Source organism: Malus sylvestris, chromosome 17, assembly GCF_916048215.2.
Source record: "Malus sylvestris chromosome 17, drMalSylv7.2, whole genome shotgun sequence".
Lineage (NCBI taxonomy): Eukaryota > Viridiplantae > Streptophyta > Magnoliopsida > Rosales > Rosaceae > Malus > Malus sylvestris.
The window spans coordinates 19,840,099-19,862,405 of record NC_062276.1 but is presented as its reverse complement, the minus strand read 5'-3'; the positions used below and the strand labels follow the sequence as shown (position 1 = coordinate 19,862,405).

The 22,307-nt window shown below is 37.1% G+C and overlaps 2 protein-coding genes and 2 non-coding genes across 4 annotated transcripts; 1 reads left to right on the top strand and 3 right to left on the bottom strand.

The window, feature by feature from the left end:
- The first annotated feature begins 975 nt into the window (after positions 1–975).
- On the top strand, positions 976–3,453 carry LOC126612665 (GTP-binding protein YPTM2-like). Its single transcript, XM_050281134.1, has 8 exons — positions 976–1,108; positions 1,661–1,733; positions 2,136–2,183; positions 2,273–2,320; positions 2,407–2,478; positions 2,607–2,762; positions 2,897–3,000; positions 3,094–3,453. The coding sequence occupies exons 1-8, from the start codon at positions 1,095–1,097 to the stop codon at positions 3,185–3,187; spliced, it is 609 nt and encodes a 202-aa protein (XP_050137091.1). The 5' UTR covers positions 976–1,094; the 3' UTR covers positions 3,188–3,453.
- An 83-nt stretch (positions 3,454–3,536) lies between these two features.
- Positions 3,537–5,291, bottom strand: LOC126612667 (60S ribosomal protein L28-1-like). The gene is made up of 3 exons (XM_050281136.1): positions 5,054–5,291; positions 4,794–4,957; positions 3,537–3,850 (listed from the first exon to the last, which is right to left on the bottom strand). Exons 1-3 carry the CDS (start codon positions 5,199–5,201, stop codon positions 3,710–3,712), a joined length of 453 nt encoding a protein of 150 aa, XP_050137093.1. The 5' UTR covers positions 5,202–5,291; the 3' UTR covers positions 3,537–3,709.
- On the bottom strand, positions 4,017–4,108 carry LOC126612716 (small nucleolar RNA R24). The gene has a single exon (XR_007619277.1). It is a non-coding gene; the product is annotated as a small nucleolar RNA R24 (small nucleolar RNA).
- Positions 4,235–4,322, bottom strand: LOC126612717 (small nucleolar RNA R24). The gene has a single exon (XR_007619278.1). It is a non-coding gene; the product is annotated as a small nucleolar RNA R24 (small nucleolar RNA).
- Positions 5,292–22,307: the final 17,016 nt, after the last annotated feature.

Here is a 22,307-nt window from a genome sequence, read left to right as displayed (position 1 = left end):
TCATCAATAGGGTTTAATTTGTGTGTCAACTTATCCAACCAAAACAATCCAAAAATCCAAATTCCTTTAATCCCTAACCACATAAAATACAAACCAATTTTAATCCAACTTAAATTATTTTTCCAAAAGTTTAGGAATGTATGTATTTAGTCCAATAATATGTCACACACACATACCTTAGCACCCATCAAGGGTAATTCCGTCATTTCACGTCCTCGATAAATAAAATCCCGGGACGGGCTGTGACAATTATATGGTAGGGTGTGCGTGTGGTGTGTCTTGTGTTAATTGAGAAAATTTTAATGGTATTTAGAATATAAGTCACATAGTGTATTATTTTCAAGTGTTATAATAAAGATGAATGATATAATTGATATGTCTCACTTTTAAAATATATATTAATAGAAAACATGTTGACGTAAGGACGCAGACTGGGGCTCTCCAATAAACAAAAAAATGTGGGAGGTTCCGATGCTTCGAGCTAGTGAGTCTGCTTGACTTTGGCTATGGGTAAGGTGAAATTCTCCATAACCTTTCCAGGCCCGAAGGGAGAGAATAAATGTGACTTGCCATCAGTTGTCCACCTTTTAAAAAAAAAACAGAAAAAAAAAAGTTTTAATAAAACACTTCTGGTACTATTTACTTTTAACTAAAAACCACATTTATACTTTTCTCTATTACTATTCATTATACCTTTTAAAAAGGACATTTCATTAAAATGAAAGTTTTTTTGAACTTTTCGTTAATTTTCCTAAAATAAAAAAAAATTGCCAATATGTTAGACTTTGAGTGGTAATGCTGGGTAACGGCACGAACCATTGGATAGATCCAACGAAAAAAGAAGGAAAAAAATAAGTTAAGTGTTTGTGGGGTCAGGTTCCAAGCTGGTGGCTGAGTAGGACGTAGTACGAACTACGAACCTTTCAATGTGACGCAAACTGACCGTCCATATTTATAAACACACAGCAAAGTCTTCTCCTTCTTCTCTTCCTCTCTTCCTCCCTCCCTCCCTCCCTCCTTTAACATTCCCAATTACGTAATTTTAGACCCAGCTACGCTCCATTTCTCAATCTTCCTCGTCGATCAACCCAGTCATGATCCCTGAATAGTACTCTCTCTCTCTCTCTCTCATCACCAATTGCATGCATGTCTACATGTTTTTCACGTTTTTGTTATAGATGAAAATTCCTGTGTGATTGATATCTGGTTGTTTCCTTTAATTGGATTTGAATTTTGGGTATGTGGGTTGGTTCTTGATTTGCCATTTTGGTGGAAGAAACTTCTTATGAAATTTAATGTTGGGATCCCATTTCATTTCAAGAACTCGAAACATAATATATGTGTAGTGATCTACGAATTTGCTAAATAAGATGAGTATCTTAGGAACCTGTGAAATGATTGTGGCTTGGTGCTTTATTAGGCACCTATAATCTTTTTGATTGATTTCATGGAATCCAGATCTTGACTTCCTGTATAATTTCGTTCCAACGCAATAAATTAGATACACATGACATATTATCGGTTATTCACATTAGTTGTCACAGAATAAGTGTAGTTTGTTATTAAGATTCGATGATTTATAAACATTCTTGAGTTCTTTGCGTAATTACTTTAGCATAAAGTTTGAGGTTCTAATTAGTTCTCTTCCCCCATTTTGCAGTGATTATCTTTTCAAACTTTTGCTCATTGGAGACTCCGGCGTTGGCAAGTCATGCCTTCTACTGAGATTTGCGGTAAAAGTTTAACAATGTTGTGTATAGGGCGATGTTTTTCTTAACATATATATGCCACCCTTCGACCATAGATGCACATAAAATTCTTCTCTTTATATTTGTATTCTGAGTGCAATTTCGCCTCTTCACCATTAACCAAGGTGCAGCATTACCTCCTCACTTATCGTGTGTGCTCGATATTATACACTATGGCTAACCTATGCAGTTGCATTTCTTCCTAAAGTTTAATCATCGCTAATTTGTAGCACTAGCACAAGTGGCACCTGCGCTAGTGATCTGAGTTTTCGGTCTTCTGTTAAACATTCCGATGACCAGAAGAATGCTTTTATTCTGCATAATGCACTCGAAATTGGCGGTGACCTTCTTTGAAGCTTTATTGACGATTCCACTCACTTTCTGTAGGATGATTCTTACATCGACAGCTACATAAGTACCATTGGTGTTGACTTTGTAAGTAATATCACATATGATAGCATTTCTGATGTCTGGTTACTTTGATGTCATGGCAGTGATTTCATCTCTTTGTTTCCTCTATTTAGAAAATTCGAACAGTGGAGCAAGACGGGAAGGTTGTCAAGCTTCAAATTGTAAGTATGTTTATTATTAAGCCCGGATTGGATTGAAATCAAAGTTCATTACCGCAAAATATGAAATCTCCGTTTCTTCTGCGTAGTGGGACACTGCTGGTCAAGAACGTTTCAGAACAATTACAAGCAGCTACTACCGCGGTGCCCATGGCATTATCGTAAGCATTGATTCACATTTTTATATCCCATAACGTAGATTTTTGGTTCTACAAGCTTTTCGTAGGATTCTCTTCGTGAATGTGGTCTTTTGTAAGTATTTACCAGATTCTCCTGACTTTGTTGCTAGCTTGTCTATGATGTCACGGACCAAGAGAGCTTCAACAACGTCAAGACCTGGCTGCAAGAAATCGATAAATTTGCGGTTGGAAATGTGAACAAGCTCTTGGTTGGAAACAAAAGTGACTTGGCTGACAAGAAAGTGGTCTCTTCTGAAGCTAGCAAGGTATTTGCGTTACTAATTAATCTTTCGGTGAAATCAAATCGTCATGAGTTCAATAAGCGTGCATCGTTGATCAACTTAAACATTTCTAACTACGTTGTTAAAAAATCTCTTCTCCCCCATCCCCCGGTTTTTAGGCATTTGCCGACGAGCTAGGAATTCCGTTCTTGGAAACGAGCGCCAAAAATTCGACTAATGTAGAGCAGGCATTCATGACTATGGTTACTGAGATAAAGAACAGGTGAGTTCCTCTTACATGTTACTTCTCTCTATGAATCCATGATCTAAGAGTAATTCAGTCTCCGTAACATTCCCTTCTGCTTTCGGGTTGCAGGATAGCAACGCAACCTATGAGTGCCAACAAACCATCCACCGTGCACATGCGTGGACAACCGGTCACCCAAAAGACCACATGTTGCTCATCTTGACTCAGCCGTCGAGGCGGAGTGCGTTCTTGATGGTGGTCGGACGTTCCACATATTTGCAGAACGTGTGGTTTCTGCATTGGCACCTTTCGACAAGCCAGCTTATAATCTGTACAGCAGACATTCATGATACTTGGTTCCACCTTCATTCGTTCGTTTAGAAATTCAAGAAGTTATTCAAATAATTCAGTCAACGACGCAGTTCATTGTAACGTCAATATTACCACACAGAATTTTATGTTTATCTATATTCATTTGATTGGATACAACTTCTCCAGGGAAAAAAAGACAAGAGAAAAAAAAAAAAAAAAACCTCTTGTTTTGTTTATGCGGGTGCTTGCAAATATGAACATTAACTTGTAATCTCTTCCGTTTAGTTGAAAAAAAATAATCCAACACTCATAATTTCAAATATCCACGAAAATTATGCAAAACAAACTGAATATAATCTCAAAATCCAAATACAACTGAGCTTCGAAGGACGACACGATCAATCCAAAATCATGAAAAGTAACCCCCTATAACTCACTTCCTGCCATAGACTCTAACAGCTTGCCTGTTCCTCTTCTTGACACCAGACTTGGCAATCTTGAGGCTCTTGTGAACAGCACTCAACCTTGCAAGGGCTGCTTTTTTCAGATCCGGCCTGTAATGGTTATCCGCCACCTGCAATGATGGGGAACACAAAATGAAAACCAGAGACAAATAATGTAAGAGACATCCCGACAAGGCTAATAAAGATTCATTGAATCAATACAATAAAACACATGATGATACTTGAATCTTCCAACACAAGGACTAACAGAGTCCAGTGCATAATAAAAAACACAAGCATTCTCAAAAGACAAGCTTAACAAGAATATTTCATAGATGAGAAAACACTCTAAATATTCTATGTTACATGTTAAGACTCATCACTGCATCATAAACCGACAAGTATCTTCTTACTAAAATAATCATTCAGATCCCTGAGATAAACCCATGTCAGATTTCTTGCAGAAAATAAACGAAGCTTAACAAAGAGAACCCGACCAAATTTAAAAGATAATGCACGCTCATGAGCCAAGCATAACAAAAGGATTTCACTGAAGGAACAATTCCATAAATGATCCCTCTAACATGTTATTATCACGGAAGCTTAAAACTACAAGTATCTTGTTAGAAAACTAATCATTCAGATCTTTGAGAAAACGCATCTCAAAATTTTCACATAAAAGCATAAAACTTGCCTACATATATATAGAAAAGATTAACATAGTGAATCCAACCTAATTAAAACACAATGCCTGCCAAGCATAACAAGTGTATTTTATTGAACGAACTGTGGGAACAAATTCCAACCACAGAAATGTATGAACGATCCTTCTAACATCTAAGGCTCATCACTGCAGCATAAACCTATAAGATTTTAACATAACAAATTCGATCTAATAAAAAAACACAATGCATGCTCAGAAGCGAACATAACGAAGTGCATTTCATTTAATTTCAAAAATCTATTAGAAATGACACTTCAAGCATTTCAAGGCTTATCACTGCATAATAAACTGGCAATCCTGGTCTTAGTAAACAATCACTCAGCAGGGCAAATTTCAGAACGTTTATTTACCTGATTCGCAACCGCCTTGGCCATCCTGCGAAACTCCTGCTTCATCACAGACTTATGCAACAGAGCAGCGGGCTTGTTCTGCTTCTTGGTCTTAGTTGTCGCCAGCAGCACAGATTGATCTTTGCCCACACCCTGAATGGTCACGGTTTTCTTGTTTGCCAACCCTAATTCAAACCATCTCTCAATTAAAAACCAAAAAAACCCAATATTTTCTCGGAACCTAACAGAAAATAAATGGAAGGGGATGCAGTGAAATGTACCAGAGTGCTTGTAGGAGTGGAGATTGAGGAGGTTGTTGGGCTCCTTGGTGAACCGCACGCCGGCGTGACTCCTCCCGAACTCCTTCACCATAAAAGAGTTGTTCTTCTTCACTATCTCCCATATCAGTTGCCCTGGAACCGTCGCCATCTCCGAGATTTTGATTCAGCTGCTCAGATTGGGGATTTAGGGTTTACGGAAGAGACAGGAGAAGCGGGGGTTTATCATTGCCCTTTATATGTGTGGGTGAAACCCTAATTAAGTTATATTCTTTGGTCCCGAGGGGCATCATTATTACGATTATGTCTCCACTTTTTTTTTCTTTCCAAAATGTAGGGGTGCTTTTGGTTTTATTCGATTCGGTTTTTTACCATAATCAAAACCGAACTGAAATTTTTTATTCAATTCAATTTTTTTTTTGGTTCAATTTTTTTCTTGGTTTAGTTTTTTATGGTTCAGTTTCCCATTTTTTTTAATTTTGTAAACCTTTTTTTTTTAATATGAAATTCAGAAAAGAGACTTGTATTAGTAGACTAATAATAAAAAAAAATGGGAAAAGTGGGAAGGTACAAGATCATATAAACCAATCTTATTCTATCAAAAACCTCAATTGCAAAAAAAAAAATGATCACCATATCTATTTTGAATGTAGAAAAATAGAGAAGCTCTTTCAAGTTCCAAAACAGACTCAAGTACATCATTTGCATACTCAATATAAATTGGCTTCTTAGAAGTTGCCTTCCAAAACTTTACTCTATAACCAATGAAATAACTTCCCTAAGGTATCGTTTGGTATGCAGACGGGACGGGACGAAACGGAATGGGACGGGATAGGACGGGACGGAACGGAGAGGGAGCAAAGATGCCCTTGGATGGAAACAAGGAGGAAGAAGAAGGAGACAGAGAGGTTATAATTTTGTGTTCCACGGATGTGGAACGAGGCGTTCCAGGGGGTGAGACGGAACGAAAATTCACCCAAAATTCGTCTCGTGGAACAGCGCGTTCCACCCGTTTTAGGCGCACCAAACGTGGGACGGAACGCCTCGTCCCACTCTGTTCCGTCCCGTCCCACGTACCAAACTTTACCTAATTGAACCAAGTATGCTCCTTGAAAAAGCCCCAGACTTATTTTCAAACTTGGCAACAAAAGTTCACAAAAGAAACATTATAGGCACATTTATAAAGTGTAAGGGAGTGTTTGTTTGCCCTCGTTAAAGTTCATTGGACTAGATTACTTTGCTAAGACTACTAATCCCTTGTTTGGTGCAAGCTAGACTAAATTTAAATGAGATTAAGTCGGACTCGTTCCGACTAAGTGCTTTGCTAGGTCATCCTATTGAGACCCCCCATAAAGCATGGGATTGCTAATCTCGTCTCCAACATTGTCTGCAACTCCTACTCCCTTACCCATGCCCATATCTAAAAGGGGCGTTTTGATATAGGCATCTCAATTTTTAATTTTTTAGACTAAACATACACTCCTTTTAAAAATTTGATCAAACATTTTCCTAAAATTTTGGTTATTAATTTCAGCTTTTCACATAGGTTCACTTTTGTTTAGAATTTTAGTGTTTCACGACTTCTCCTGGACAGTTTGTTTTCTTTTTTTTTTTCTTTACCTATTATCCTCATATCCTTGCATATATTATCCATCTCTATGCATTTTTTTTTATTGTATGTTATAAATTTTTTTTTTTTGTGAATATAGTAGAATATTTATAATAATAAAAAAACTATCAGATTTGATTATTTGAAAAGACCCAGCACATAATAAAGATTTGTTTGATTATATATCTACGTCTAGTTACCTATAATATGGACACATTTAGTTTTATATTGGATTTGATTTTTTGTATTTCTCGGTACATTTGGAATGTAAATGTACTAGAAGGGTTATCTGATAGAAACATTTGGTTTTGTGGTACATTTGGGATTTTCTTGTGCATTTGGTTTTGTGGTACATTTGGGATTTTTTTTGTGCATTTGGTTTTTTGGTACATTTGGAATCTAAACATACCAAAAGGGTTATCTGACAATGGACACATTTGGTTTTATGGTACATTTGGTTTCTCAGTACATTTGAAATCTAAACGTACCAAATGGGATACATAACCATGGGTACATTTGGTTTTATGAGGCATTTAAATTTTTGGTACATTTGGTTTCTCGGTACATTTAAAATCTAAACGTACAAAAAATTGATACTTTTGTTCTCAAATGTACCATAAGTTTTATATATCTATACGTGAAATTTAATAAGTTAATGTAGTTTTGTTGGGAAAAAAAATGTATTGAATGTTGCAGTCCTATTAGATTAGGAATGTGATCGTGTAAATCTTAGTATATCTTGGAATATCTCTTATATTCATATTAGGAGTTGATTACCAATTAAATGTTGTAATCCTAAAGGGAAAGGTTTTTATCTATCCTACTACTATAAATAAAGGCACAATGGGGTGGAATAGAACACACCCCACAATTACACATCTCTCTCATTCTCTCTACCTATTGTCGCACCCCTCTCTCTAAGGCGTCTATAATCGTTCAGTAAATTATGCCTACAACACGTTATCAGCACGGTCTTGACGCTGTGCTAATGAGAGTTTGATTTTCAATCAAGGGAGTATTACGTTTTAATCATTCTTTTTTATGATTAATTCTTATTTTATTGAATTGATCTACATGCTATTGATTCAATTTAATTTTTTTTGTGTTGAACGTGATACAACGCATTGGAGATGCAATTCCGGCTTTATGAGAAGGATCTTCTACAAGTTCAAAGGCTTTTGTTGTTTTCTGCCAATCAGATAGACTTAAAATAAAGTAAGATATTTGAAATGACTTGAAGCATGAAAACATTCCCCATGATGCATGAACCCCCCTATGTTTATATTTTCCTTCCGATATATATATATATATATATATTGTATATGTTCATATATTTGTCAATATATATATTTGTTTCATGCACTACGCAATTATATTTGCTATGTGGAATTTGTTAGTCAAATTATATAAAATAAATTAGAAGAAATTTAGGGTTTTCAAACCCTAATTTTGTCGAAAAAATATGGGTACTTGCGGCACCACCACCGCGGATACCTTGGACCCCTCACGGCAGCAGCCCTAGGGCTCTGTTGCGTTAATCCGTACTAGGCCTTTCGGCCTATCTCTGTTTATAGGACCTGCAGTCCCTAATTGCAAAACCAGCAGATTTTGGCCCATTGTCGTGTGTCCCTTGGCCCGTGAACTCACTGGGCTTCCCCCCAGTCTTGACCTGCTGGGCTTAAGTTGCCTCGGACCCAACCCGCAGGCCAGCATTTCATCGGGCCTGATTCATGCCCCTCATTTAGCCCAAAGAGCTAGCAGCTACTGCTACTGGGCTCCATGCTCTCGGCCTATGGCCTGAAGACCATTCCGTGGGCTGCTTTTGCAGCCATACCCAACCCGAGCCCCTCTTTTGGCTTATGGCACCCAACCCTATCTTTTGGGCTATGGTATTTTCGACCCAACACTATTATTTAGCATTTTAAATAATTTTAACCTGAATGTTATTATTATTTTTGCTTCTACGATCGACCCCGAATGGTCCTGATCTATTTAATTAATTAAAAGTGACCTTCAGTCCATTAATCTAATAATGAATCCAAAATTATTGACCTGAAAGTCACTTTTGGACATTAACAATTCAATAATTTATTTTTATACTTTGAACCGTTGACTTACTTTCGTAGTCCCAAAGTACTCACACTTGAGTTCCCGAAGAACCTCAAATCCATTACACTTAGTTGTATATTGCATTCTGTGTTCTTGCAGAAACCTCTCTTTTATGAACTAAACGTTCATAAACTAAATTGAACATGTAGTTTCAAATCTAGTGCCTTTGAAACCCGAAGATTTCATAAAACAATACACCCATGAAAACCCGACGTTTTTTCATGACAACCATGTCTTAGAACTCGAATGTTCTAACTTTGATGCTTATGAATGATTCATTCCCATATCACCAATCACAATCTTGTTCCCTCCAATTCAGTGGATTGTCGAACCGTCACAAGTTCGATTTTCCTGATTTGGATGTTTCTAATAGAAGCCACTTTATGTGGGGTACAAGACGTGAAATCTCCACTTGACTATCAAGAAGCTGAGAAACTATTGAAGCCAACAATGGCAAGGAAGAGCTAAATAAGCCTCCACCATGATCTTCATTTGAAGACTTTTGCCCAAAGCATTACAAATGGAAATACATTGCTTAAAGCACACCATGATTATGTCCATGAATGAGTACAATTCTGAAGTTTATAAATCCAATCAAATTTTGACTAGAGAATACTTTTCTCGTCCTTCCTTATTTCTAACTCACCCCTAAAGCAGCAATGTAGATAGCAGAAGTTTACCAAATTCTCGAATCTGATTACTACCACAAATGTGAGAGAACGGTATGGACTCAGTTCGACTGGGACTTAGTTCGGTCAAAGCCTACTAAATGGTGATGCACTGCTTCAGCAGGGATACACTAAATGGCAAATTCTCTCACAATCCAATTTTAAGTTTCTTTTTACAACATATGGTAGAATCAGGGCCTGCCAAGGTATGACATCATGCCTGAAGCATGACCCTTGGTACCTAAGACCTAAAACTTCAAGAATAAGGGAAAATATTCCCGAACCTTAACTCTGCAGAATCTATTTCTATCTCGATGGAATCGACCATTGGTTATGCACCTGTTCGTGCCCCTACCAATGTTGTTAAGGAAGCACCATTCTAGTAGTCAAGACGTGAAACTAATTTTCCTCCACCAAACACCGTTGGAATAACAAAATTTTGACATGTTTGGCGTTGTTGGCCGAATCCCCTTAGTAAACCATTTACTTTGTGAACATTTTTCCATGTTCTTGGATTCACGTTTGGTGTATGTTTTTCTTATGGATAATCTTATTGTTAATGTCCTCGAATATGAGTTAATTGAATCATATTTCTTAATACATGTGACTAATTCAATTAAACACGTGATTAGGTAGGAGTGTGGGAAAGTTCGTTGTCTGGATGAATGCGTACTACGCACACTAACTTTACACTTAAATCATATCTCTAACAACGACTTCAGGTCTATCCAACCTGATTAAGAGCATTGGCACGCTCCTCGTTGTATGAATGGTACTGAATCACCATTTAAGGGACCTTAAATTCTCCCTGACGTTGAGTTTTTAAGGATATTCGAGATGACAATGATCATAAATGAAACCACTACAGAAAATAGAGTGAAATATCTTTGCACCACCTCCAAAAATAAGCCTAAAGCTTTGATTTGGGGCCAATGGGTTGTCTCCCAACTAGAAACACACCACATGTGGCCAGCTTAGAGCTGGGTGATTGAGCTGTGTACTTGTTTTAGTACGACTATTTAGGACACTTAGGTCGAACAATGATGCTACGACGCATCCCTTTACCCGAAGTAAGGATCTTGTGCCTACAATCACACTTTGCCAAGCCTGCTCATTAGGGAAATCGATTTTCTATATCATCCATCTCAAAGATATGAAATCACCACTTTTTCATAGTGGATTCAAGGGAATATATGTGGACTAATCTAACCAAAATGCGGACCATATAAATACTTATGGTTCTGGTTTATGAATCGACAAACTGGTCACATGTTTGTCCACACACATTGCTGCTAAACCTTTTGGCCGATTAAGGGTTCATCACCCTACTTATCCCTTAAAGTCCAGGAGACTGGATAATGCCGGAGAGTTTACATCGATGATTTTCGATAAAGTATTGCATGTATTTTGGGTTTATAATTGAACATCAAATTCCCATGTTCACCTCTAATAGCCTCGCCTGGTGATCATAAAGCGCAATTTAAATGATCGCTTAAATTTTGGTAAACGTACCAAGTTTTCGATTTCTGCCTAGGGCTATGCAACCTTGTACGCAGCTATGTTGGTCCATATTGAGGCCCATTACCACCCAACCTATATGACGTTACAGTTGGTTACTGGGTACGAACCTGACGATTTTTGTATTTACGCATTTGGGTGTGCATTCCATGTGCCAAGTTGCACCGCCGCAACGTACCACCATGGATCCTCAAAAAAGAATGTGTATCTTTTGTCGATCATGATTCTCCTTCACACTAGCTCTCTTCGAGCCCTTGCATGCAATCTCTTTATCGCTCATTTACGGGTTGTCACTTTAATGAGACAGTCTTCCCGCCGTTAGGAGGAGAAAAGAACGTCAACATTCTGGTAGAATGGCTCGAATTTGCATGGACGTTGCCCATTATGCCTCATCTCGATCCTCATACCGCACAAGTGTGATAAACAAGTGCGATGAATTCTAGTTTTCATAATGTTGCTCCAGACGTATTCCTCTGATCTAGCTAAAGTGATGAGATCATATACTAGCTGCAAACATACATGCAAGGATATATGTACTTAACGGACGTCGAGTCAACATCCCTGGAGGGTGTGCCGCCCCTGTTGGAGGGTTTGGACGCCCATATTGGACGGTCCGGTACACCGGCAGATAACCAATCAATTTGTTGGCCTAGAGCACGATACAATCATTCAGTTCGTAGGATTCACTTCCCTAGAAGAGGAAGATACGGCACAACAATGAATCTAAACTTGATCGCTGTCTCAAATCATTTCCATCTCATGAGATTAATCTGAATTTCTCCCGAGTCTTAAAAGTTCTTGGTCTAGTATACTAGTTTGGATGAGAAAATGGAATTGAAATAAAATTATCATTGATGATGTTTTCACTTATATGGTAGCTACCGACATAAATGAAAAGCGACGATATCGAACTGTGTTCCGTTGATTAAGTGACAACGTAGAACTGATTGGATAACTAAAGTTACAATCCAAGTCAAATTCCTTACCAAAGTGTGTTTAGACCTATCGTTCCTACACTGCCCAAGGTAACCCTTTTATGTTACAAATGGGAAATGAAGCATTATGAGATGAATGAAATAGTGCAATATAATGCACGCCTTATGGCGCAAGGTTTCTCTCAAACGTCCTGTGATTGATAGCAACATTATGAAATGTGGTTAGTGTTTTCTCCATAGGGATATATATACAGAGATTTACATGTAAGTTCTCGAAGAATTACATGGATTGGTTCAAATTGTTCCAAAACCACGGAACACCCTCTTAACTTGTTTGAGGCGTTCACATACAATCCGACGGATGTGGTATACCCATCTAAGTGATTATTTGATCAGTCAGGGATATGAATTATGCCCTTGCGTGTTAAATGATAAAGCCTTATTCCAAATTGCTAGAGTTACAATTTATGTTGTTAACACGAATCTCACTAAGACTCCGGAAGAGCTTGAGAAAACTGCCTCACACCTGAAGATGGAATTTGAGATGAAAGATCTTGGGAAAACTCGTTTATGCCTTAACCCGAAGTTGAAGCATTGTTATGACGGTATTTTGGTCTATCAGTCGAACTACACCCTGAATGTGTCACCTTTGAGTATACCTTTGATCGTCCATACGTTATATGCAAATGAGACCCTTGAAGAGGTTATGGAATCCGAAATTTCATATCTAAGTTCAACTTTGCGCTTCATTGTACTTAGCTCATTGTATTTAGATAGGGCATCTCCTTCGTTGTTGATCTTGGTGAAGATGCAGCACCACGCCTACACGCATACACTGAATTGGTATTAAAGACGTACCCTGAAGGTACTACATGGGCAAATCCTAACGCATCTCGAGCGGAACCAACCCCCTGATCCTCAGAATGATACTTGCCTTGTTTGTTATCCTGACGCAGGTTACTTATGAAACTCATACAAGGCAAAATCCCAAATGGTTTTGTCTTTACCGTTAGGGATATCGCAATATCTTGGAGGTCCATGATATGACCTTAGTTGCAAAATCTTCAAATCGTTCCAAAACTCATCTCACTTCACTACGCCACAAGTAAAACATGGTTAAGAGTTCTTGTTGAGCAATTTCGAAGTACTTGCTATGTTTTCATCTATCGTTGAGTCCCAACAACGATCCATGAAGATTATGCTGTATATATCAACCCAACCAAGCCATGATACATCAACGGAGTCAACACCAAGACATATTGCATCTACATCTACATCAGCAAAGCATCAAGAGATTGAAGTCATGCAAGCCGATCCTAGACAACCTTGCCAACCTCTATACGATGTCACTACCGTAGTCAACCTTCCAGAAGCTTGTTCGAGGAATTGGTATGCCTGACTATTCTTATGCAATGCTTGTAGTTCTCATTTGAAAGTTATGTCAAACTCAGGGGGAGTATCCAGAAGTATACTCACTTGATCTTAATGTACTCTTTTTCCCTACAATTAGGAGCATTTTTCTCACTGGGTTTTTGCTACCTAACTAGGTTTTAACAAGCCACCCATCCTGGGCTGATCATACCCTTGTGAGCTCTTCTACTTACGTCCAAAAGACTTATAGTTTTGACTTAATGCAACTTTTCACTTTTCTCCTTAGACTATGGGTTTTTCTTCCACCTTGGGTTTTACCATAGCGAGGTTTTGTGAGTTTTACTTTTTATGCATTCTTCCGTTGATTTGAGACTCGCATTCGCTCAATATGCCGATGACTTCATCAACTATACTTCCTTCATCACTGAAGACCTGATGCGCTATTTACTTGAGTATTTACACACTTAAAGGGGAGTGTTGCAATCCTATTAGATTAGGAATGTGATTGTGTAAATCCTAGTATATCTTGGAATATCTCTTATATTCATATTAGGGGTTGATTACCTATTAAATGTTGTAATCCTAAAGGGAAAGGTTTTTACCTATCCTACTACTATAAATAAAGGCACAATCGGGTGGAATAGAACACACCCCACAATTACACATCTCTCTCATTCTCTCTACCTATTGCCGCACCCCTCTCTCTAAGGCCTCTATAATTGTTCAGTAAATTATGCCTACAACATTGAAGACTTTTTTTTTTTTGAACGAATGTATTGAAGACTTTTTATTCAGACGATTTTAATAGAAATAGAACTGTTTTTTTAATATTGATAATGTGAAAATAAGGAATTAGTTAATTAATTTTTTATTTTAATTTATTAATAAAATGTCATTTAATGCGTAGAAGGGGATTGACGAAATTAAATTCTTATATTATAGGCAATTAGTTGCTAAGCTACCTTATGCCTCTATATAAATGCATTTAAATTAATGATGTGGAAATTAAATAAATAGAAAGTTATTGAGGTGACAATTGGTCAAAGCACCTTAATCAAATCTTTAAAAAGGATGATTGTTCAATCTAAAAACTATAGAAAAATTGTAGGGCATTCTAATTTTCTCTATCTAAAACCCACCCGTCATCCACTGCCTAAATCTCAAAATCCAACACCTAAAATTTGAAACAAAAAATGCAAAACCCCCAAAAGCACATGTGGACGAATCCCCCAAACAAATTCAAAACAAAAACACAAAATCACAAAAAATCCTGAGATTTTTTGAAAAAATCAGAGGAGGCGCTGGGTGGAGAGCTCTGATAAATCCTATGCACAAATCCTCTACATAAGGAAAATAGGGAGAGGTTAGGGGAGAGGGGAGGGAGATGGGCGGGGAAAATAAGGAAAGGTATACGGAGAGAGTAAGGAAATTCTAGAAAATGGTGAAACCGGATAAAAAGAGGGAGAGGGGAGGGAGAGTGGTAGGGGAAAGAGGAATACATTAAAGAGAGATGCTAGTAAAAAAAGAAAATAAAAATGATGGCCATTAGAGTGAGATGATTCTAGAAATAAATAAAATAATAAATTATTAGTAAAATATAGTAATATATAGATTAAATAATATAATATTTGAGTTTGTTAATTATCTTGTTTCTTAGTCTAATACTGTACCAAACGCTTCACTAAACCAGTCCAACTTAATCCTTGAAGCTAGTCCAGTCTGAGATAGTCTGGTGCAACAAACGCACCCTAAAGGGATTCGGTTTGGTTTGGTTTCCAATCCTTCAAAACTGAAACCGAACCAATAAAGTTTGGTTTTGTTTTCCCTTTTTCAATTTGGTTTTTTTCGGTTTTCGGTTTCGGTTCTGTGTCCAATCCCTTTTTTTTTTTGTTTTCAGTTTTTTGACAAAACCCCTACCAAAATGTCCTCTAATTTTTTTTTTTTAACAAACAATTAAGGGAGTGGCTAAACCTCAGACCGGACTAGCCATAATAATGTGGTTCAAATTCACCTTTGGCGAGAAACAAACCTAACACCTCTCACTCACAAGTGACTAGATTGTAGTACTAAGTGGTTATATGTACTCTGATTTTGTTGACCCATTTGTTATTAAGGGTAAACTTGACAAACATGTTAGGTTTCTGGTCGTGTTGGACATACACGACCCGTTTTGTCAATAAGTGTATTGGTTATCAGCACGATCTGATAAGATTCAAACTTTAACACTGAAATTTTGTGTTAAGTATAATTTTGCGATCTAACTAGGACTAGGAGTGGTTAATTGAGTTGGGTTATTCAAGGAATCATTGATGTTTTCTTGCCTCCATCTCCACTATCCCAAACACCAAGGGCGCGTTTTGTAACATTTTGAAATTATTTTTCATTTTTCAGATGCATAAACACTAGGCGGGGCAATTCTTTAGACAACCCGATCTACCTATCCAACCCAACCATGATGGGTTAGATTGGGTTCACTTTATGTTGGAAATATATATGAAACTAACATTAAACCCTAAAACACAATATGGTTATATCAAAGAACTCTAACCTGCAGTAGTCATGATCTCAGTTTGAAAATAGGATTCTTCTACTCACTCAAGACCTGTATACTCTTATGGTGATAGTCCCAAACAAAGAAGTGATTCTCTGTGAGTAGGGAATCCCACTTATATAGCAAGGTTTATTCAACTTCCATTTATCGTGGGAGTTGGTTATTGACACCATTGCCTAAACTTTCAATTGTGGATGAGTGGAAGTATTATGTGCTTCAGTTAGAAACACTTAGTGGATGTAACTCTTCAATTAGAAGATATGGTTTTCCACGTTTTACAAAACTCAAGCTGATTTATGATGTTAGCATGCTGACTCACCCTTATCACTATTAGTTGAGTCTAATAAGGATTCTTACATTCTCCCACTTGGACGTTAACTAACAGTGTTGTTTTGAATCAACTCATTAACCATAAACCATTCTTTACAATCATCTTGAATTTCACGCAATCCATATTCTATACATATCTACCAACAACCGTCTAAAACATGAACTCAAGAAAACAATGCATATAAAGCTATTGCATGCACCCTGGAATCATAGTGTCTAAAGAATTGTTGTATGATATCAATGATATTAACACATATGTACAATGAAGGAAATTTTGTGAAAAACATGTTCATTTAAGCAACATCTATAGCATGCAATTAACAATTAAAGGCGGAATCATGCTTGTATGCACTCAAAAACAAAACATTACCCATGAAATTCAAAGCCTAATAGTTAGGTGAACCATGACTCAACTCAAGAACAAAGTGAGTTGAGAAATATTATACCTTTGTTGATTCCTCTTTGCATAAGCAAAGGCTAATCACCCAAGGAGAGGGCCTTCATTCCTTGCTTCTTAGATCCATCGATTTCTTGGAGGAGGATGGTAGAAAAATTCTCCAAGTTCTCAAAATAGAGAACCTCTAATTTTTCCACACCAAGGAGAGACTTCTAGAAGAGAGGAGTGACCTTGGAGGATGAGAGATTGCCAGCTAATCTCCTCCAAGGGGGCCGGCCTCTTAGAGAGAAAGGGAGAGACATGTTCTCTCCAATTTTCTCCAAAAGAAATCCTAATGAAGAAATAGCTATAAAGTCATATTTATACCTACCTTCATTGGAGTGGCAAACTTGTAATAAGTCCAAAACCCACTCCACTATCATTATGGCTGGCCATAGGGTTTTATTGGGCTTTTTGGGCCTTTGTGAATTATTAGTCATTAAGTTGTCATACAACTTAAATCAATGGGCTTGACGTTCGAAGCCCATTGGACCTTGAGGCCCAAAACTAACCCGTGGTCTTTTAACGAACTTTATTCGTTTAATTAATTAACATATTAATTAATCCTTGCCATAAATAACCATTTAATTATCCTTACTCATCTCCGTTGTTTCTTCAATCTCTACCTTACTCGGTGTACGATCCATTAGGTTCCTTTTAGCGAGGCAGTGGGCGATTGTTACTCTTAACGATCGATTGTGAATTGAAACTTACTTTCAATTCTCCCTTTAATGATTATACACGTTTAGGGCTTCCACAAACAATGAGTGACACCTAGCAGTATGTCATGGTTACCCAAGCTAAACAGAAGAGGTGGAGAACCTATTCAGTTTAGGATTACAATGCAATACGGTCTTTCTCTAATACAATACTCTTGACCACATTGTTTAGTTTGATAGTTTAATCATGTCTACTATCCAATGTGATTCATTTACTTATATGATTACCTTGAATGTGATTTGGAACGACTTCCTAAATCTCATTCATACTCTAGCCAGAGATTCTTAATCATATCATAGAGTATTCTCCCTCAAATGGTTTGAAGGTTAGAGATCCCTTGTTGCGCATTCACTTGCCTCCATGCCTAAGTGGCTTAACCCCAACTATGCCGTGGACACCCTCTGACAGAGTGACTTTGACATAGTTAAAGATCAAGGACATAACCACAAAACAACTATGATGCCTCAGGTCAAAGGACTACTTTGCATTATCCTAACCATGAGTTCTCATGTGACATGAGTATGAGAACTCCTCGTTGATCGTGTTCAGTGAACTCATTCACTATTGAGCACCTACATGCTTGTCTTGGTGTCAATCACACCAATGACTCGAGACCAGTCACTCTCCCTGACAGAAGACACAGCACGTACTTATCTTAACGGACTGTCAATGCCCAATTGGCAATCCTATGATCAAGAACGTTTAGGATATGTATACGAAAGAGAATGGTCTCATGAATCTAACTTGTTTAAATTACATTCTCCTAATTACATATTCCTTGGACTTATCGTTTAAGCATATAACATTTATATGAGATGACTTAAAACAATAATCTTTGCCCTTGATATTAAACTAGATTAGTTTAACATGTGAAATGTTCGTAAAGTATCATCATATGATTGGTTTTAGGGCACATTTCCATCATACAATCCATGTATGACCTCCCACTCTAATTGTCACACTTTTATTCAGTGCATTTAAACGAGACTCTTTCATCTCAAATATATGAACCTCATGTCCATGTCAAGCTCCCTGCACAAATCAAACTAATGCAATGTGTTTTTTGGAGCAAACATTTTTCACATTAAGTACTTTAAACAACTTTGAGTCATGAATCAAAATAACAATTCAACATTCAACATGAAAGAAACAATAACTTATAAACATGCAATGTGATCAGTGCATAATCATAGTTTATGTAGTGAAATGCATAACTCCCACAATTCAGCAGAATCGAAGCTTTCATGAACACCCATGCTCGACACATGATCTTTAAACACTCTTACTGCTAAAGGTTTTGTCAAGGGATCAGCAATCATCCTTTTAGTGTATGTGTTCAACCAGCATCTCACCTTTCTTCACATGTTCCTTTACAAATAAATACTTAACATCCAATAAACGAGTTGCTTCAGACTTCTTGTTGTTCTTAGAAAAGAACACAACTACCTTATTATCACCATATACTGTCAATGGTCTCACAACGGTATCAACCATTCTCATGAAAGTGATAAGATTCTTCAACCACATCCCTTTCTTTGTTGCTTCAACAAGGAAATGAACTCAAATTCCATGGTTGAACTTGCTCACTTCTCCAGGATATTGCAGTATCTCCTAGAGAAAATACATAACCACTCATGGACCTTTTGTCATCTGTGCACCCTGCAAAGTCTAAGTTTGTATACCCTACCAACTTTAGGTTTTCAACTTTCTTGTATACCAACATAAAACCCTTGGTTCTTTGTAAGTACCTCAAGAATTTCTTTGCCGCTACCCAATGTTGTTTTCCTGGATTCGCTTGGTATCTACCAAGCACACTTATTACATAGGCCAAATCAGGTCTAGTGCATACTTGCGTATACATGAGGTTGCCTACAAGAGAGGTATAAGGCTTGGTAGACATCCTTTGTTTCTCAATTTCATTTCTTGGACATTAAGATTTGTTGAGTCTGTCTCCTTTACCCATTGGAACTTCTCCAAGTGAACAATTCTGCATATTGATCCGTTGCAACACTTTCTCAATATAAGCCCTTTGAGAGAGCCCCAATAGGCCCTTTGATATGTTTCCCACTATCTCAATACCTAAGACAAATGAAGCATTACCCATATCCTTCATCTCGAAGATTTTCGATAACAACCCTTTTTGTTTCTTACAACATATTCATACAATTGTTGGCTAAACGTATGTCATCCACATATAGGATAAGAAAAACAAATCTCGAACCACATACCTTAAGATATATGCAGTCGCCAATTTTGTTTTCATTGAACCTTAATGTCGTCACTTTTTTATCAAATTTCATGAATCACTGCCTTGATGCTTGCTTTAAACCATGTATAGACTTAAAAACTTGCAAACCATGCTTTCTTCTCATGCCTTTACAAACCCTGGTGGCTGTTGAATGTAAATCTCTTCATCCAACTCTCCATTAAGGAATGTCGTCTTGACATCCATTTGATGGAGTTCAATTTTATAATGAGCAACCAATATTGAAAGAATTACCCTCAAGCTGTCTTTAGTTGAATCTAGAAAGAAGATTACTATGTAGTCAATTCCTTTAGTTTGAGTGACTCCCTTGGCTACAAACCTCGCCTTATACCTTTCTACTTCTCCACTTGAATTCCTTTCGGTTTTAAAGACTCATTTACAACCAATTGCTTTGCTATCCAACGATGCTTCAACCAAAGTCCACACATTATTCATTTGCATGGATTTTAGTTCATCAATCATTGCCTCCTTCCATTGACTTGACTCATGAGTTCCCATTGCTTCAGGAAAACTTGTCACTGTTTCTTGCTGCTCAAGTAACTCATTGGAAGGTTGTGATGAGGTCCCTATCTTTGGCTGCACTGAGGTCTCCACTATGCTGGGGCTAAAATTTTGTTTGGTAAATAAGAAAAAAAATGTTTTTGCAAAATTATGGATCCAAAACAGCAGAAAGCAGAAACAGCTTAACCCCTACTTTTGAAAATATCGTTTTTTTTTTCACAACACAGCAACCCTAAACTAGCCCTAAAACCATAAATTTGAAATTCAATTTGTTGTTGAATTTCATTAATAGCTTCATTGTTAATCCCTGTGGTCTCCATCCCTTCAATGTTGTCAGGCAAAATATCACCTCTCTTTGAAATTAAAACTAGACTCCATGTGAGAGTCCAATGAAGTTTCACCCTCTTCAATAAATTTGGCAACGCCAGTTTCAAATATTTTCATGGGAAAATATGAGGAGTAAAACCTGTACCCCTTTGTCTTCGCAGAAAACCCTACAAAATAACAAGATATTGTTCTTGAGTCAAGTTTCTTCTCTTTAGAATTATATACCCTTGCTTCTGCTTGACAACCCCAAACTCAAAGGTGATTGAGACTTGGCTTACGACCAATCCACAACTCATAAGGGGTTTTACACACCGACTTCGTTGGAACCTTGTTCAATATATAACTCACCAATTGCAAGACTTCACCCCAAAGACTTTGTGGCAACTTTGTGCAACACATCATGCTCCTCACCATCTCTATCAATGTTCTGTTCTTTCATTCAACAACACCATTTTGTTATGGTGTGCTTATGATGTATACTAAACTTGAATTCCACACTGCTCCAAATAAATCGCCAAAGGAAGTTTCGCCTGACCAATCTCTTTGTACCTACCATAATATTCTTATCCCCTATCTGACCTTAATACTTTAATGGACAAATCCAATTGGTTATGTACTTCATTTTAAATATTTTAAAACAATCTGAAGATTTATCCTTAATTTAATAGAGATAAGTGAACCTTGAGAAATCATCTATAAAATAGACAAAGTAAACATTCCCATAGAGAGTTTTAACTGGAAACGGTTCGTACACATCTGCGTGAATCACTTCCAAAAGTTTTTTACTCCTAATCGAACCCTTCGTCTTTAACTCTGTCATTTTACCCTTACAACAATCAATGCAATTACTCAAGTCTCTTAAATCCAAAACCAGCAAAATTTCATCGTTCATTAATCTTTCAATTCTTTCCCTAGAAATGTGACCTAGCCTTTTTATGCCACAACATTGATGAAGATTCACTTGTGTGCAACCTTTTGCTTGATAAACACAACTCAACATTCAAACAATTTGAGTTTAAGAAAATTGAACACAATAACTGCCATAAGTCATTCACCAAAAAGCAAATTCCAAGAACATTATTTGGATTATTTTTTCAAGGAAATTCTTATGCATTCATCATCAACAATGAAAGTATAACCAGATTTTACAAGTTTGGATGCATAAATTAAATTCCTCCTTAGTGAAGATACACAGAGTACATAAAAAAGTTCTAAAACATGACCACTTGACAGCTTCAACTTTAGATTGTCTATATATTCCATTGCTACTTTATTCCCATTGCCCATGTAGACTTGAAAGACTTCATTTTTGTTGTTGTTGTGATTCCTCTTGTGAATCCCTACAAGGAATTGGTGATATGCATCGAATACCCAGTGTCAAACCACTAAAAGTTTGGAGGGACTTCTACAAGATTAGTCTCAAAGCACACAAAGATTTCAATAAAAGAAATACCTTTCTTCATTTTCCAATTCTTGCGTTTGTCACAATCTTTCTTCAAATGCCCATATCTTTTGCAAAAATAACATTTGACATTGTCTAAATTATCTCTAAGCATCTCAAGTCCCTTAAAGGAGGAGGCAGTAATTGCATTACCATAAGAATGCAGCGGCTTAGAAGTCTTTACCAGACTTATATGCTTGCTACTTACCTTTGTAATCTTGAATGAAGTTGATATGGTTGACAGTCCTATACATCTTCATCATTTCTTCTTCCTGGGCACAAATGGATATGAGCTCATCCAAGGTCCACTTTTCCTTTTGAGTGTTATAGGAGATCTTCAACTAATCAAAACTGCTTGGTAGTGAAGTAAGTGCCATATGAACTACAAAAGCATCATCCACAGGCACCTCCAAGTCTTTGAGTTTTGCAGCGGTCTCAACCAGTTTGAAAATGTGCTCTCTGACACTCTTGTTTC

What these genes read in the sequence shown, in the direction of transcription:
- LOC126612665 (XM_050281134.1), top strand. An exon ending in GCCTTCTACTGAGATTTGCG is followed by an intron (nt 1,734 to 2,135) that starts GTAAAAGTTTAA and finishes CACTTTCTGTAG; the next exon opens with GATGATTCTTACATCGACAG. An exon ending in AGGTTGTCAAGCTTCAAATT is followed by an intron (nt 2,321 to 2,406) that starts GTAAGTATGTTT and finishes TCTTCTGCGTAG; the next exon opens with TGGGACACTGCTGGTCAAGA.
- LOC126612667 (XM_050281136.1), bottom strand. Translation starts at nt 5,201, where the DNA reads ATGGCGACGGTTCCAGGGCAACTGATATGGGAGATAGTGAAGAAGAAC. An exon ending in CCACTCCTACAAGCACTCTG is followed by an intron (nt 4,958 to 5,053) that starts GTACATTTCACT and finishes GGTTTGAATTAG; the next exon opens with GGTTGGCAAACAAGAAAACC. An exon ending in CCAAGGCGGTTGCGAATCAG is followed by an intron (nt 3,851 to 4,793) that starts GTAAATAAACGT and finishes CCATCATTGCAG; the next exon opens with GTGGCGGATAACCATTACAG.